This window comes from Hyla sarda, chromosome 7, assembly GCF_029499605.1.
Source record: "Hyla sarda isolate aHylSar1 chromosome 7, aHylSar1.hap1, whole genome shotgun sequence".
Classification (NCBI taxonomy): Eukaryota; Metazoa; Chordata; class Amphibia; order Anura; family Hylidae; genus Hyla; species Hyla sarda.
In genome coordinates, this window is record NC_079195.1 from 109,212,764 (window position 1) to 109,229,783 (window position 17,020).

Below are 17,020 nucleotides of genomic sequence, written 5' to 3' on the forward strand. Positions count from 1 at the left end.
AAACGGACAAAACCGTATAAGATGCAAATGGACTAAACCAGTTGATGCGTTTGACATATGGTTTACAATGTTAAGTCAATGCATATCGTTTTCTATATGGTTCCGTACAGTTTTTAACTTGAAACCATATACGGGAAATGTATAGCAAAAATGTGGTGTGCATGTACCCTTAATGTGATTTAACCCCTTCCTTAATAAAAGTCTGAATCATCCCCCTTTTCCCATAAAGAAATGGAAATAAAAATGAATATAAAACATATGTGGCATCGCCGCGTGCGTAAAGGTGTGAACTATAAAAATACACTGTTAATTAAACTGCAAGGTCAATGGTGTACACGTAGAAAAATTCCAAAGTCCAAAATAGCGTATTTTTGGTCACTTTTTATACCATAAAAAAATGAATAAAAAGCGATCAAAAAGTCTGATCAAAACAAACATGGTACCGATAAAGACTTCAGATCACGGTGCAAAAAATTAGCTCTCATACATCCCCATATACGGAAAAATAAAAAGTTATAGGGGTCAGAAGAGAACATTTTTAAATGTATTAATTTTCGTGCATGTAGTTATGATTTTTTTTCCAGAAGATAAAATCAAACCTATATAAGTAGGGTATCATTTTAGAAGCCCCCAAAAATTACAAAATGGTGTTTGTTTTTTTTCTATTGTGTCGCACAATTATTATTTTTTTGGTTTCGCCATCGATTTTTGGGTAAAATGACTGATGTCACTGCATTCCGGCTGAGAGGTGTAAGTAGCTTATTAATGGGTAAAGGAAGTGACTGATTTCAGTTATTTTCTCCAAAGGGTGTGCAACCAAATATTAAGTTAAGGGTGCCAATAATTTTGTCCAGACCATTTTTGGAGTTTGGTGTGACATTATGTCCAATTAGCTTTTTTCCTCCTTTTTTTGGTTTAGTTCCAATACACAGAAAGGGAATACACATGTGTATAGCAAAACATGTATTACTGCAATCCTTTTCTGTGAGAAATACTTCATTTTCTTGAACATTTTCAGGGGTGCCAACATTTACAGCCATGACTGTACATGGTAACAGATGCAGATTCATGCAAGCAGACTATACAACTTGACCTGCAATCAGTGGCTTGCATAAAAGAAAGAAGGCCCCATAGCAAATATTAAAATGGAGTCCAATTTTACTTTTGTTTTCCTTGACCCCTCCATTAATTTGCTGACAATGCAGTTCCCTGAAGAGAGAAGTTTTGCAGTTTCATACAAACAGAAAAGGGAATGGGGCCAACCATGATCGGACACCCTCTCTCCAAGAGCCCCATAGCAGATGCATGGCCTGTCACTATGGTACGTAGTCCCTTGCCCAACATACATAGTATATTTCAACAGTACACAACAGTATAATAAAACACTAAGTATATATGATTTATACAAAGCTACAGTACTGTCAAAATGCTACATATAAAGATTTTTGGTTTTAGCTTATCACTTATCATGTAATGTCTTTAAAATTTGGATTGATATTCATGGGATTGGGCAAGATGGGAAAAACTAGACTTGTACTCTACTTCTGGATACCCTATTTTTTTAACTCAATGGGTATCTTTTAATCATGGCTTAAGGAAGTTCTATTTGTTAGAGCATTATAACAATTCCAAAAACATTAGTATGGGCAATCGCCATTGTATGTTTTATGTGCCAAGTAAATGGAGAGGGTAATATATATTTACACACACAATAGAGAAACTATATTCAATGCTAGATAGTTTTTAAAAGGCCCAGAAGATTAATATCACATTGATTCCTATGGACTATAGAGCACTTTATGTTCAGCCAAGTGTCACAAAACAGCTGTCCTAATTATAAGCTCATTACAATGGCCGCTGTATACACAAGAATGCTACACCCACAGCACTGCTACAGTGTAGCTCTGGTCACCACACACAAACCATGTACTCAACCGGATTAAACTCATAGTGTAAACGACAAACTTCATTCCTCCTGCAACCTAACAAACAATAGTGGTAAGTATAACAGCATGAGTGGATACTGACACCTTCACGATACCAGGCTTGTGCAATTGTTCCTTTGTGCATCGTCTCTACATACAATGGTCAGTTGCTATCAATGTGAAGGTGTCTATTATATGTTTAAGCCCACTGAGACTCTCCCGGGGAGGGCTGCGTTTAACAAAACAGGGTTATGTGCACATATGTACACAATGAATGGAAGGCAGCAATGTAATCCCCACGTGATCGAACATGGCTGCCCCCTGCAAAGACAATCCCCCCAGATGATCTTAGTAAAGGAAACACAGTCACTGGTATCTACTCTATCTTTGTAAAACATTATCATTTGTTTGTAAAGACTAAGATAAATACAAATGTATATTAACATTTTGATGTAGCAGAGCAAGGTTTGTCACTTGGCATAGTCATGTGTGTCTTAAACAGGTCTCTTAAACTGGTCCACATGCAAAATCTTAGTGTTTACAACAAATAGTGTAGTAAGAAATAGCATATTCAGTTCCCCATCTGTGGGTGCACATTTGACACTACATTTTTTTCAATATGCATCAGTTTCCCAGATATTACAGTGCTATGATGAAATGTTTCCCACAGAACAGGTGATGTGATGAAATCTGTATAAAAACACACAGCTGCCTGTCAGAGTAACCAACCGGTTATACTGTAGTAGAGTATTTGCCCAACAATCCAGCAGGCAGCAGAGATAAGTCACATTTTGCAAACCGCCTCAGACCCTGGAATGAAGGAAGTATTAGTGGGGGCAGAGTGTTGTGCCAGTTCTACAGGGCATTGCATTGGCATACGGTATACACTAATCCCCAGCAGACCATGTGATCACCAACCTTCTCTCTGGAGATTTCACACAAAGCAAACTGTTTCTCCATGCTGCAGTGATGTCATTATTTTCCTCTAGGTAACTGGCATGTGAAGCACAAATAACAAGCCCAAGGCCCGCTGGGTATACACGCTGTACCTTTGCATCATTATGCGCCTTTACACCTATTTCATATTGTTCCATATTGCACCACTTGGCACCAACAGCCAGCACCCATCGTCTTGTTAGGATACAGACAAAGGGAGCAAGAATATTTTCTACAACAAAGATATGACTTGGGTAAAAGCAGGCAGCAAAAAACACGCTAAACAAAGAGCCTTTGTTTATGTTACAAGATGCTCAAGGGATCCCCTGGGAGATACAATGCCAACACTGCAACTGCTTTCAATTACTGTCCAATACAATACGTATAATAAGTAGAGGTCACGGCATAGCAAACGCTCCATATATCCATAGTACCCCCTCACGTCAATGGTCAGGTAAGAGTACTACCTGCGTGTATCGAAAACTTGAATAAACGTGCTAAGGATCATCAGGATGTGTTCACCATACGCCGGTGCTCAGGTCATGATTCCACAATTTGACACAAAGATCAACAAACACATCACCGTGCAAATACAAAAGACTGGCTAAAATACATATGTCGTCCGCAATATTACAGTAATACAAGTGCTAGTAATGAAAGGCCATTTACTCTTGCAAGTTAACTGGAGCCAAAAGCTATTGTACTCTGTTACAATATGCCCAGGAGTTAGAATGATAAAACAGAGATGTCTGCTGACAAAGCTTTCCCCTACCTGAAGCTTCATTTTCCAACATGAATGCATCAGAGTATCCTTATTAAAGCTTCTTCCTCTCGCATGACTCCAGTAATCCAGACTAAAAGGATGAGGTCTGTGCACATCTGCCGTCTGCCCTACATTCGCCTGTAGAGGGAGAGGAGAAGGTTAACTTGCCTGGGCTTGTTAAAAGCCGGCTAGGGCTAGCAAGTATGAGCAGAGTGGCCAGAGCACTTCCTCCAGCTGATCCTTGTGAGAAGAGGCAATGGATGAATAATGTATGTGCTCCTCTTTATCCTCCTTCAAAGCCCACTGCCCCCGCCTCCAACTAGTGCTTTCGTGAGCTGAGGTTGCAGCCAGTCCTGTGTTGGCAACCGCATTAAAAATGCAGCATGGTAAAGCTCACAGAGGATGGCCACCTATGCTGGAGTGCTGACAATAAGACACATTTAGGAGAATTGCTATTTTACTTATGGACTTTATTTCAGATTTACCAAAGTGCATTCACTGTGCAATAAACTGCCCATAGTAACCGCAGTAATACATATATGATATTCACCAAACAAAAGAACAATAGCATGCACTCACCGCATAAACTGTGTCTAGGCGTCCGGAAGTCCGGGACCACAGGGAAGCACGGAAGCAATCGAAGAAGCGCTCAGAGGCTATGCCGGTCGTTTCACGCGACAGTGCGCGCTTCTTCCGGCCGAAGGCCGGAAGAAGTGCGCACTGTCGCGTGAAACGACCGGCGTGGTTACTATTTACTGCAGATGTATTATGTGTACCCCGCAGGTGTCAATCGCTCTACTGGATCCACACACATATCCTAAGGGTGCGTTCACAATGAGCAATTCAAGAGGAAGTTACTCGAGCAATTCCTCTTGAATTCTCCGCTCCAAATGAATGCACATCTTCTCTGCCCATTGACTTTAAAGGAGTATTCCAGTAATTTTTTTTATTTGACTATGCTACAGGGGCTGTAACGTTAGTGTAGTTCATAATATAGTGTCTGTACCTGTGTGTGACGGTTTTATCACAATTCTTATGTGATTTTCACCCCAATATTTATTTTTAACAGCATACAAAATGACTGTTGTCTCAGATTTTTCCCAGCTTGCAATGCGGCCGAGACCTGACTCAATAGTCAGCTGATGACAGGGAGCCTGTCTGCTTCAATGGGTGGAGAGAGCAATCTGCAAGTAATGAAACAGCTGGAGGCACCCTGATTGAAAACCACAGGTCTGCAGCTCATTTATGTTTCAATGGGTGGGGTGGCTGATGTGTGGGAAGGAGGAAAATGGAATCATGGGATTTGTAGGCAAACAAGAAAACTGAAAACAGGAAATACCAGTTCACAAAAAGCTAGCCACAGTGTTATGGTAATCTCACAGGATAGCCATTTAGCCGAAGACAAGCGCAGATCCTTCCTAAACATGTCCATTGCTGTTTGCCAGGTATGTACTAAATCACCTTATGCTGGATAACCCCTTTAATGTTTTTTCCGCTGTGTTTTTCACATTGCGGAAATTCTGCTAGTGGATTTCAGACGCTGAATTCCGTTCCGCTTGAAGAAAGAGCAAGTTCATTCTTCAAGCGGAATCCGCTAGCAGAAATCAATAGAAGTCAATGGCAAAAAAAAATCCCGCCTGACATTGTTTTCGGACGGAATTTGCATGGAATTTGCACGGAATTCGCACGGAAATGGCTGAAAAACCCTTCACTTCTATCTACCCCATTTCCGCACGCGAATTCCGCACAAATTGCACGCAAATTTTGCGCAAAAAGAATATTCTTTTTTCGGCACGGAAATTTTTCAGCGTGAATTCCTCTTGATTTGCTCAGTGTGAACGCACCTTAATAATGAAGCAGTGCTTATAACATGCGTGCTCTCCCCTTCATTTCCTTCTTCATTTTGTCTACATATATGATATTATTATAGAAAACTCAATAAAACCTTGTCTATCTCCATACATATTTATCTCTTTATAATAAAAGCAACATCTTTTGTTTTATAAATAAATATATTCAATATAATTACTGATATATAAAAAAAAATGTCAGTCTTCAGTGATAAATGTACAGATATGCATACAGCAACATGCACAAATATACAGCACACTTACTAAATAGTCGCACGGCATGTGATAAATATGGGGTTAATACACTTCAATAACACTTCAGAACACCACTTTGTATAGTTCCTACTCTGAGACTCTTCAAACCGATGCTCCAAAATGTGAGACAGTTTTGTAAGCCAGTTCAGGGTTAATGTACATTTGTGACAAATTGAGAGCTGAGACAAAATGTGCAAATTGTTCACAGAAAGTCGCACATGATAAATACATGACCACTGTAGAAAATAAACTTTTGACACACCTACACATTCATGAGAAAAATAGTCTACCTTAAAAGTCGCAAAAAAAAAGTAACTATGACACATTTAGAGCAAATATATAGTCAACATACATTGATACATGTCCCCCATGATCCTCATCTCTTGGCTAGAGAGGAGAGCAATTTTAAAGAGCACATCTCACTTTGGAGGACCTGTCCTGTATTCACATCTAGTTTTGCGTATCCGGTAGCTGGATGCAGTGGGAGAATTTCAAAGCCACCTCCTGCTGGATATGCGCCAAACCTCATTCATTTCAATGAGCCGACCAGAATCAGCTAGTGACTCCGGCTGAGGCATTTTCAGACCGTATCCGGGTTTAGATGAGATGACCAGAGCCACTAGCTGCCTCCTCTTGGCTCGCTGGAATGAATGAGTGATGGTGCAGAATACAGCAGGAGGCGGTTTTTAAATTCTTCCATGGTTTCCGGTTGCTTGATGCGCAAAACAAACTCACTTGGTTCCTTCTTTACCCCAACATGTGCTGTCAGGAGCCCTGAAAACCCCATTTAGGGGGAAAATCACATGTATAGTATCCTGCGCATATTTGATGCTGCAGATTTGAACCTGTGTTCAGTCATTTAGTTTACATTAGGTTTAGGTGCAAAAGGTTTATGTGAGCCCTGGACATGACTCCAACTCTGTCAGGAATGTACCCCAAGTAACCTTGTGAGCTATTCAGTGAAACACCTATGTATGCACTAACACTTGTTTATAAGTATGACAAGTGCCTCCCCATGTAGGATTACCTTTTATAGCTCCCCTGATTATGTCACTGACACAGGGAACAGAAGAAATGTGTAGGGAGGATACCCGTGAAACAATTAAGGGATGTTCTGGTATTTTGGTCACCATCTAGCTAAGCATACTTTGGGATCTTACTGTACATAATCAACAGCTGATGTGCCCATACAAGTAGCAGATTTTTTTTATTGGCAATTGTTGGTGTACTTTGTTGTTGGTTTTTGCCCTGACACAGGTTACTTCCTCTGACACAAATTATGATTATGAGTTTTTTGTGTTCCATTATTCTATCTATATGCTTAGGAATCAGCCACTTTATACTGTACACTATACACTGCTCATACAGGGTCCATGTAAACAGCAATTCTGAATTTAAGACCCCTAAAAGGGGTGTGTAAGGTGACTACTTTACACTAATATTTGAATAAAGTACTCTAAATAGTAAGAATACACACATCTCTATGTAAAATTCCTGCACAACAAACTCTCACAATTGTTTCTTTAGCAAACTACAAAATCATATTTGTTATATTTTTATTACAGCCCTAAACCTGTCAATCCTGACATTCCTCATGACACATATCCCAGCTAACATGGTTAGTAGTCTATGAGGAAATTATTATACCGCGATACATATTATATATATATATATATATATATATATATATATATATATATATATATACACACACACACACATACACACACATACCGATATATGTATCAGATGGATTGTTTTGAAATTTTAATATAAACCACAGTATATGACATATTGAACTCCCTACTGTAAATTTTATTAATATCAAAGGCATTGTTTGAGGCTACATAGCTGGACTGGAAGATTCCAGCTGGCGTGCGCACATGCATATTGGCTGGTGTTTTAACAAGGTCATATTCATAAGGCAATGTACGCTTTGGGGCCCCATCTCATTAGGCCAAAAAAAGAGAATATGGAACCTCAACTTGTCCATTTCATTATATTTCTGTAGCGGGCAGGGACTCTTCTTGGGGCTGGTGGCTTCAAAAAGTGTACATGCTTCCCTACACGCTGCTCTTAATGGTTAAAACCCCAAGTTCCTCCCTTAACTGAGATAGACATACTGAAATGTATTCTGCGGGTGACACAATAAAGAAGACCAGTCCAGAGAAGATGTATGCAATAAAAGGTTCAGCATTTATTGGAAGCTTGATTAAAAGTCATGTATATGCATGTACCCCACTAAAACCAACGCATTCCCGATGCTCAGACTGCACCATTAATTATAACTGGAGAAATTTGACAACTCGCAAACTAAAGGACAATCTTTTAAAAAGTGGCGCCCGTTTATTGATCCAGAGGGGAAAAAAAAGAGCTTACCGTATATGCTTATGAAGAAATATAAAATCTCATCCCTTCCCCAATATCGCGCCACACCCCTACCCCTTAATTCCCTGGTTGAACTTGATGGACATATGTCTTTTTTCGACCGTACTAACTATGTAACTATATACTCGAGTATAAGCCGAGCCGAATATAAGCAGAGGCCCCTAATTTCACCCCAAAAACCCAGGAAGTGTTATTGACTCGATTATAAGCCTAGGGTGGGAAATACATCATCCCCCCATGTCATCATCCAGACACCCGTCATCATCCCCCCCTTCATCATCACCGCCTGTCAATCCCTTCATCAGTGGTCTTCAACCTGTGGACCTCCAGATGTTGCAAAACTACAACTTCCAGCATGCCCGGACAGCCATCGGATGTCCGGGCATGCTGGGAGTTGTAGTTTTGAAACCTATGGAGGTCCGCAGGTTGAAGACCACTGCGGCCTTCGTCATCATCCAGACCCCCCCCCCCCTTTAGTTTTCTACTCACCTCCTCTCGTTGGGAAGGAAGGGTGAGCTGGTCCGGGCCATCTATGCTGCAGGGACCGTCCGGTGGGGAGGGTTAGTCATTCCCCGGGAGGCCCTCTTCTCCGCGGCCGGCCCCGTAGTAGTGACGTTGCCTTGACGACGATGCACAGGGACGTTCATGTGCGTCCCTGTGCGTCGTCGTCAAGGCAACGTCACTAGTCCGGGGCCGGAGCGCAGAGAAGAGGGCCCTCCCAGTGAAAATGGACAGCCCGGAACGACTAACCATCCCCACCGGACGGTCCCTGCAGCATAGATGGCCCGGACCAACTCACCCTTCCTTCCCACTGAGGGGAGGTGAGTAGAAAACTAAAGGGGGGGGGGGGGGTCTGGATGATGACAAAGGCCACAGTGGTCTTCAACCTGCGTACCTCCAGAGGTTTCAAAACTACAACTCCCAGCATGCCCGGACAGCCGATGGCAGGTTGAAGACCACTGAGAAGGGATTGTCAGGCAGAGAGTTCACTCTAGTTTAAGCCGAGGGGGGCGTTTTCAGCACGAAAAATCGTGCTGAAAAACTCGGCTTATACTTGAGTATATACGGTATGCTGCTTCTTTTTGCCACACTGCCTGGTACTGTAAGGAAGACTTAAAAGGATTCTCTTGTGTCTTTGAGAATCCCTTTTCTGAAAGATGGTGCTTGTTTGCTGGTTACATAGTTACGGTTATATCACATGGTTATCTACTAGTTATGTAATGATTGTATAATAATGGGACAGTACATTGCTTTTATCATTCTCTTCTCTTACATATTTATTGATATCACAAAAGAACGGTAGGTTCTTTGTCCACGATGGGTATTGTTTACAAGGTGTATAAATCTGCTTTGGAACTGGGCTGACATGCTGATGTTTTCATACAGGACAGCAAGATATGGCTTCCCAGATCATATGTTATATGTTAAATAGTGACATTCTGCACCTTAAAGGAGAACTCGGGCAAAAATGTACTTATGTAGATGATCGTAAGGCGTCCAACCGTTAGGATCCAGGCTCTCTCAGTGAGGAGTGTGTGTCGTCTATCGGTAGATGCTGCACGCTTCATTCATTTGTATGGGGGCGCTGATGATGCCCGAGTGCTGTACTCTGATCTTTTCGGCGCTCCCATAGAAATTAATGGAGCTGCAGCTGCAGAACATGCTCTTCACTGAGCGCCGGGTCCCGCCCTGGAGATCACGCGAAAGGGGGGCGGTCTCAGCGGTTGGACCCCTCGTGATCAGCTGCTTATCCACTATCCACAGGATAGGGGATACGTTTATTTTCGCTGGAGATCTCCTTTAATAATTATGGTTTACTAGAATGTTTTGTTTGTTCATACTCCTATGTAACATTGCAAATGATATACACTCTGAGATGGCCGAATGTAGTTACTGGCTGACTACATTTAGGCCACTGATATTAATGGGGCTCGATCCCACCACGATAGGTACTTGAGTGGACAATTGTATTGTTACTTTACTTGATTTACTAAATTAGGATCTTTCATTGGATTTGACTTTATGAAATGAATCATTTTTCATTGGTTTGTCTAAAGAGCTCCAATCACACCCTTTGCCTTCTTCCGCTCTTCCCTGCTGCCATGGAAACTAGACAGCGTGTAAACACTATTGTAGTCACTATGGAAGTTGAATGGAGGAGGAAGATAGATTCTCCAGATTTTGTTTATTAACATTCCTTTCAATGAGTGACCGTGTCTGTGAGGTTTATACAAGTCTGGACATTTCTCCCTGATTTCTTGTTACCAAACAGCGGTCACCTCTCTCTCTTCACCAGTAGAAAGCTTGTAGTCAGTATAATAGACAGGTTAAGGGTGGGAGCTTTTCAGGTTACAAAATAAAATCTACTCAACCTACATTTATAGGCAAAACATTATGGATGCAAAAAGTATAGTGAAGAATACAAAGTGTATATATATATATATATATATATATATATATATGTGCAGTGATACGAATGTCAAACTTTTTACACAGAAGAATGAGATGATGATGGTGAAAGTCCTTTAAAGTTGCTAGTACATACATTTTTTGTAATGCGTTTAAAAAACGTATCGCATGCTTTGAGCATTTTTTTTAAACCAAATATCAAGTAAACATTTTCAGGTTTTCTCAACAATCAAAAATGCAGAATGCACACATAAAAAAACAGCTGTATTTACACCTAGCATTTCGGGAGTTCAAAACTACATCTGTTTTGCAATATCAAATTTTTTTTTGAGAGGTAAAATACATTTTCTTTACATGTTTCACCATGCGCTTTATATTGCATTCCGAAACTGTTGAAAATGTTGGTAAAACTGCATTTAACTGCAATGTGTGAATACACCCAAAAGTTTTTCCTACGCTCCTACGCTTTTATCGTGGACAAAAAGTTTTGAACAGTTATAAAATGCTAGCATAGAATCGTCAGTCTACCTCAGTCTAGGACCCTGAATTTGCATACAAAATTTGTTTTCCAACTGGAAACTATGTATGTGATCTGATAAGATTCCTGATGAATACCATCCCCCCTGGGATCATAGATTATGCAAAAAACGGGCACGCAACTGATTTTGGATATCAGTTTCTTTTTCATAAAGCCCTATAGACCATTTGAGGTACCGTATACCATATTTCACCATTTGCAAAAATGGAATTCAGTCTTTAATTTTCCTGCCATGTACCTTGTATTGGTGGCCAAGCAGTGGGAAAGATATGCATGGAGGTTTCACACCTTCTATGCATGCCAAATGAAGTTCAGCATTTTAAAGGGGTACTCTGGCGCTAAGACATCTTATCCCCTAGCCAAAGGATAGGGGATAAGATGCCTGATTGCGGGGGTCCCGCCGCTGGGGACCCCCGTGATCTTGCACACACCACTCCGTTATAATCAGTCCCTGGAGCATGTTGCGCCCCCTTCCTTGCATTGAGGGGGCGGAGCGTGATGGCACACAGGGGCGGGGCTGTGACATCACAATGCTCCGGCCCCCGTGATCGCCAGTAATCAGACCCGGAGCATACATGCTCCAGGGACTGATTATAACGGGGTGCTGCATGCAAGATCACAGGGGTCCCCAGCGGCGGGATCCCTGCGATCAGGCATCTTATCCCCTATCCTTTGGATAGGAGATAAGATGTTTTAGTGCCGGAGTACCCCTTTAACCTTATTTAGGATGGCTTAGGAGTCTATCTGTAATTTAAAGGGGTACTCAGGTATTCAGTCTGAAGAAATGCAGAAGCGCGACACAGCTGTAGCCATCACGCTGTAAGCTCCAGCGTTCCTGCCGTTAACACCTGCCTGACACTGCACCTCCCTGCACGAATTTGTGGATGAAATAAAGAACCTGTCAGCATAACGCACCTGGGTGAGTGCCGTCTTCATTTCTATACCTACTGGTTTTCTTGGATGGTTTGCGCTATTTGGATTGAGCACCCCCGTTTGGTCGTTTGGCTTACTTCCACACCTGCGCTTGTGTTCAGCTGGTTTCCACTCAAGCAGTGCCGGACTCTGTTTCTACTCTATAAGATTTGTAAATTGCTTCTATTTAAAAATCTTAAAGGGGTATTCCAGGATCTTTTTTTTATTTGATTATGCTACAGGGGCTGTAAAGTTAGTGTAGTTCATAATATAGTGTCTGTACCTGTGTGCGACGGTTTTCTCACAATTCTTCTGTGATTATTGTCCCAATATTTATTTTTAACAGCATACAAAATTATTAATTTCTTGGGATTTCCCAGGTTGCAGTGTGTCGAGACCTGACATCACTAGTCAGGTGATCAGAGGGAGCCAGTCCTGCTTCAATTTAGCAAGAGCTGTAGGCCCCCTGGTTAGAAAACACTGTGTTTCATTGGGTGTGATGGCTGATGTGTGCGAGGAAGGAAGGTGACCTCAAACTTTCAAGCATGGAAATGTGGAATTTGTAGTTTAGAAAACAAAATCCAACAGGAAATACCCAGTTCTGGCAGGTAAGTACTAAAATCCCCTTAAGGTGGACAACCCTTTTAACCCTTCCAGTAGTGATCAGCTGCTGTATGCTCCATAGGAAGTTCTTTTCTTATTAATTTTATTTTCTGTCTGACTACAGTGCTTTCTGCTGACACCTCTGTCTGTCTCAGGAACAAGAGCAGGAGCAAATCTCCATAGCAAACCTCTCTTTCTCTTGACAGCTCCTGAGACAGACAGAGATGTCAGCAGAGAGCACTGTGGTCAGACAGAAAAATGTAAAAAGAAAAGAGCTTCCTGTGGAGCATACAGCAGCTGATAAGTACTGGAAGGATTACAATTTTTAAATAGAAGTAATTTACAAATCTGTTTAAAGGGGTTATCCAGCATAAGGTGATTTTAGTACGTACCTGGCAGGCAGTAATGGACATGCTTAGGAAGGATCTGCGCTTGTCTTGGGGCTAAATGGCTATGTTATGAGATTACCATAACACTGTGGCTAGTTTTCTATGAACTTGTATTTCCTGTTTTCAGTTTTCTTGTTTGCCTACAAATCCCATGATACCATTTTCCTCCTTCCCACACATCAGCCACCCCACCCAGTGAAACATAAATGAGCTGCAGACCTGTGGTTTTCAATCAGGGTGCCTACAGCTGTTGCATTACTTGCAGACTGATCCCTCCACCCATTGAAGCAGACAGGCTCCCTGTCATCAGCTGACTAGTGAGTCAGGTCTCAGCCGCATTGCAAGCTGGGAAAAATCTGAGACAACAGTCATTTTGTATGCTGTTAAAAATAAATATTGGAGTGGAAATCACATCAAAATTGTGAGAAAACAGTCAGAAAACACACACTAACTTTACAGCTGCTGTAGCATAGTCAAATAAAAAAAATTCCCGGAATACCCCTTTAACCTTCTGGCACCAGAAATTGTTTTTCACCAGAGTACCCCTTTATTAAGGGGGGGGTTATCAGATGTTAGTTATTGGTAACCAACAGTGGGGCCACTGGTTTTCTCTCTTCTATTGGTATCTAGAGTAAAGCGTCATTGGAGGGGCTGTATCCATTTATGACATCTCTCCCGAGATCTTTGTATTTTAGTTATGCAGGTTGCTCTATTGGTTTGTGATATTTCCTCTTATCTTTATTGCTGTTTCTCTGCAAACATTTTAATGTAGAATAGTGAACGTGACATAGAGATCGTTACAATTTCTGTGTAGTATCTGACCATTCTTACAGAAGTAAAATACAGATATTTTCTAACAGGAAGAAAGGGGTCATCTCAAAAGCCCATGTCATCTTCATATATATACTTTTTAGGTTATATGGACTTTACAGAGGGAAATCCCTGCATAGGACCACTCTAGGAATCATCCAGGTTATGGAGCACCCATAATGTACCAGAGAATCCTGCTTTGTTGATCGTGTATTATGCATTTGTCCCTTTAGATTTGTTACCATAAATTATATTTCATCATAAAATGAACCATAAACAATTCCTGAAGAGCCCTAAGTTAAGCCTATATTTTCTTGCTTTGTATATGCTAATTTAGGCAGAGATCCTGTCTGTATGCTCTATGGGGGAGATTTATCATTTATATACAAAGCTGCTCCATCATAGTCTGATGGAACTATGATATATGGGGTTTGATATATGGGAAGTTGTCCTGAACTGCTAGGACTTGTGGTTCCTGAACCCACTGGGTCATCTCTGGAGAGACCTGAAAATAGAGAGGGGAGGTAAGTAGATACCAGGAATCTATGGTGGCAACTTTTTTTGGGATGAGCAGTTAAATCCAACAATCTCAATCCTTTCCACCCCTGACGGCAGATTTGGAGAGTTGGGAGGCCTCCATACATATTAGCCCAGGGGTCTCAAACTGGTGTCCCTCCAGATGTTGCAAAACTCCAACTCCCAGCATGCCTGGACATGCCCAGACAGCTATTTGCTGCAGCTAACGGCTGTCGGGAATGCTGGGGGTTGAAGTTTTGTAACATCTGGAAGGTCACCAGTTTGAGACCCCTGTATTAGACTGTCATTCAGCTTTACACTAACATGTAGTATATCACAAGCAGAACTGTAGACATACAGCAGCTTGTCAAGATTCTGGGCTGTCTACAAAGTGGCAGCGGCAGAATGACCTGTTCACTTCTGTAACATTTTTAAACCAATTGGTATCTGTACGTATAATGTTTCAGTTCTTAAAGGGGTTATCCAGGAATAGAAAAACACAGCTACTTTCTTTCAAAAACTGAACTGCTCCCTGTCTGTCTCCAGGTTGGGTGTGGTTCTGCAGCTCAGTTCCATTGAAGTGAATGGAGCCAAGTTGTAAAACCACACCCAACCTGGAGACAGACATGGAGCTGTTTTTGAAATAAATGAGCTGTATTTTTTTATTCCTGGATAACCCCTTTAATGTGCATCTCTTGTTCACAAAAATGCAGATCACAATGCAATAATAATAATAATAATATATTAATATCAGCAAATACTTTGGATATATTTGGCATTCAAGGCTAGTAATTTGCTTTGAAGAGAAGAGCATGAATAGTGTTCTCCTTTTGTAATATAGTCTATGTTTAAACAAAGCTCCTGAGCTTGGGGGCCGCTACTTCTGCCTGTATGTTGCCGCATGTATCTTGTTCTAGGGTTTTAAGATTATAGGACTGGGCGGTATACCGGTTCATACCGAATACCAAATTTCTTGGGCTGCACGATATGAATTTCCCCCCATACCTCAATACCGGTTGGGCCCCTCCCCCTCGGGAATGTAATATCAGCGCAGCGCTGTCCCCACATCGGGGAACTAATCCTATATTTACCCGCCAGCGCTGTTCTTCTCCCCCTAATTAAGGATCAGCCCAGCGGGGTACTACTCACAGATGTCAAGCACTGCCCTCCTCCTCTTTGTTGGGGGCCGCCGGGCGCTGGAACTCTATACTGTACGCCAGTGGTCTCCAACCTGCAGACCTCCAGATGTTGCAAAACTACAACTCCCAGCATGCCCGGACAGCCAAAGGCTGTCCGGGCATGCTGGGAGTTGTAGTTTTGCAACAGCTGGAGGTCCACAGGTTTGAGACCACTGCTGTACGCTGTATACCTATGCCCGGGCTGCAAAAAATACAGAAAATGAACTTTTAACTCACCCACCTCGGCCGCACGCAGGGGACTGGAACATGGACAGCCATCAGCCTATCACCGGCCGGAGCGATGCCCCGCCCAGTGATAGGCTGAGCCCACTGTCATGACAGAACAGCGCTGGCAGGTCACATGATTTGGGGGGGGGGGGTGAGAAAATACCGTTATATACCGTGGAACCGCCGTAAGTAAAAAAAAAAATACAGTGATACACATATTTGGTCATACCGCCCAGCCCTATAAGATTATACAACCCAATAAAACAAAACTAAAAAATGTAGAATCAAAATGATCAAAGAAAACCATGTTGAGCAATTAATAAGCCAATAACATGGCTAACAATACAGGATAGGTCTATTCCTACACTAGAATGGGAAGTACACATAAATACATGCATTCTTACACATAAACCAATCAGAAGATATTGATTACAGTAAATTATAAATATGGTCAACAAGAATACCAATAATAATAATAATCATAGATTGCCATGATGTAATCACTCAATATCATCTCCACTAGTAGTCAGCAGATTAAACAGAAGCAAAGTAGCTCCAAACAAACAAACCAGTCCCAAATTTGTTGTATTGTTTCTTCCTGACAAAATGCAACCTCAGCACTAGAAAGAATTGCATTGTTGGAAATCTACTTCATGGGCTAATTAATAGTTATCACAGAAATTTATTACATATTATCTTATTATATATATAAGATATTCTTAAACGGGTACTCCGCCCCCAGACATCTTATTCCCAATCCAAAGGATAGGGGATAAGATGTCAGATCGCCGCGGTCCCGCTGCTGGGGACCCTGGGGATCGCCGCTGCGGCACCGCACTATCATTACAGCACAGAGCGAATTATATATAAGATATTCTTAAAGGGGTACTCCACCCCTAGACATCTTATCCCCTATCCAAAGGATAAGGGATAAGATGTCAGATCGCTGCGGTCCCGCTGCTGGGGACCCCGGGGATCGCCGCTGCGGCACCGTGCTATCATTACAGCACAGAGCGAGTTCGCTCTGTGCGTAATGACGGGCAATACAGGGGCTGGAGCATCGTTACGTCACGGCTCCGCCCCTCGTGATGTCACGGCCTGCCCCCCCTCAATACAAGTCTATGGGAGGGGGCGTGGTGGTCGTCACGCCCCTGCCATAGACTTGTATTAAGGGGGCGGTCCGTGATGTCACGAGGGGCGGCGCCATGATGTCACGCTGCACCGTCCCCTGTATCGCCCGTCATTACGCACAGAGCGAACTCGCTCTGTGCTGTAATGATAGCGCGGTGCCGCAGTGGCGATCCCGGGGCTTCCCAGCAG

At 42.1% G+C, this 17,020-nt stretch overlaps 1 protein-coding gene across 7 annotated transcripts in view; it reads right to left on the reverse strand.

Moving 5' to 3' along the window:
* The window catches only part of LOC130282304 (uncharacterized), a 274,576-nt gene that overhangs the window by 79,802 nt on the left and 177,754 nt on the right, over window positions 1-17,020 (reverse strand). For 6 of the 7 annotated variants that reach the window (XM_056530397.1, XM_056530398.1, XM_056530400.1 and 3 more), the window contains one exon: window positions 3,634-3,762. The exons of the other annotated variant lie outside the window; for it this stretch is intronic. In XM_056530397.1, the coding sequence (XP_056386372.1) occupies window positions 3,634-3,762 (129 nt within the window). The remainder of the gene's footprint in view (window positions 1-3,633; window positions 3,763-17,020) is intronic. 7 annotated transcript variants of the gene reach the window in all.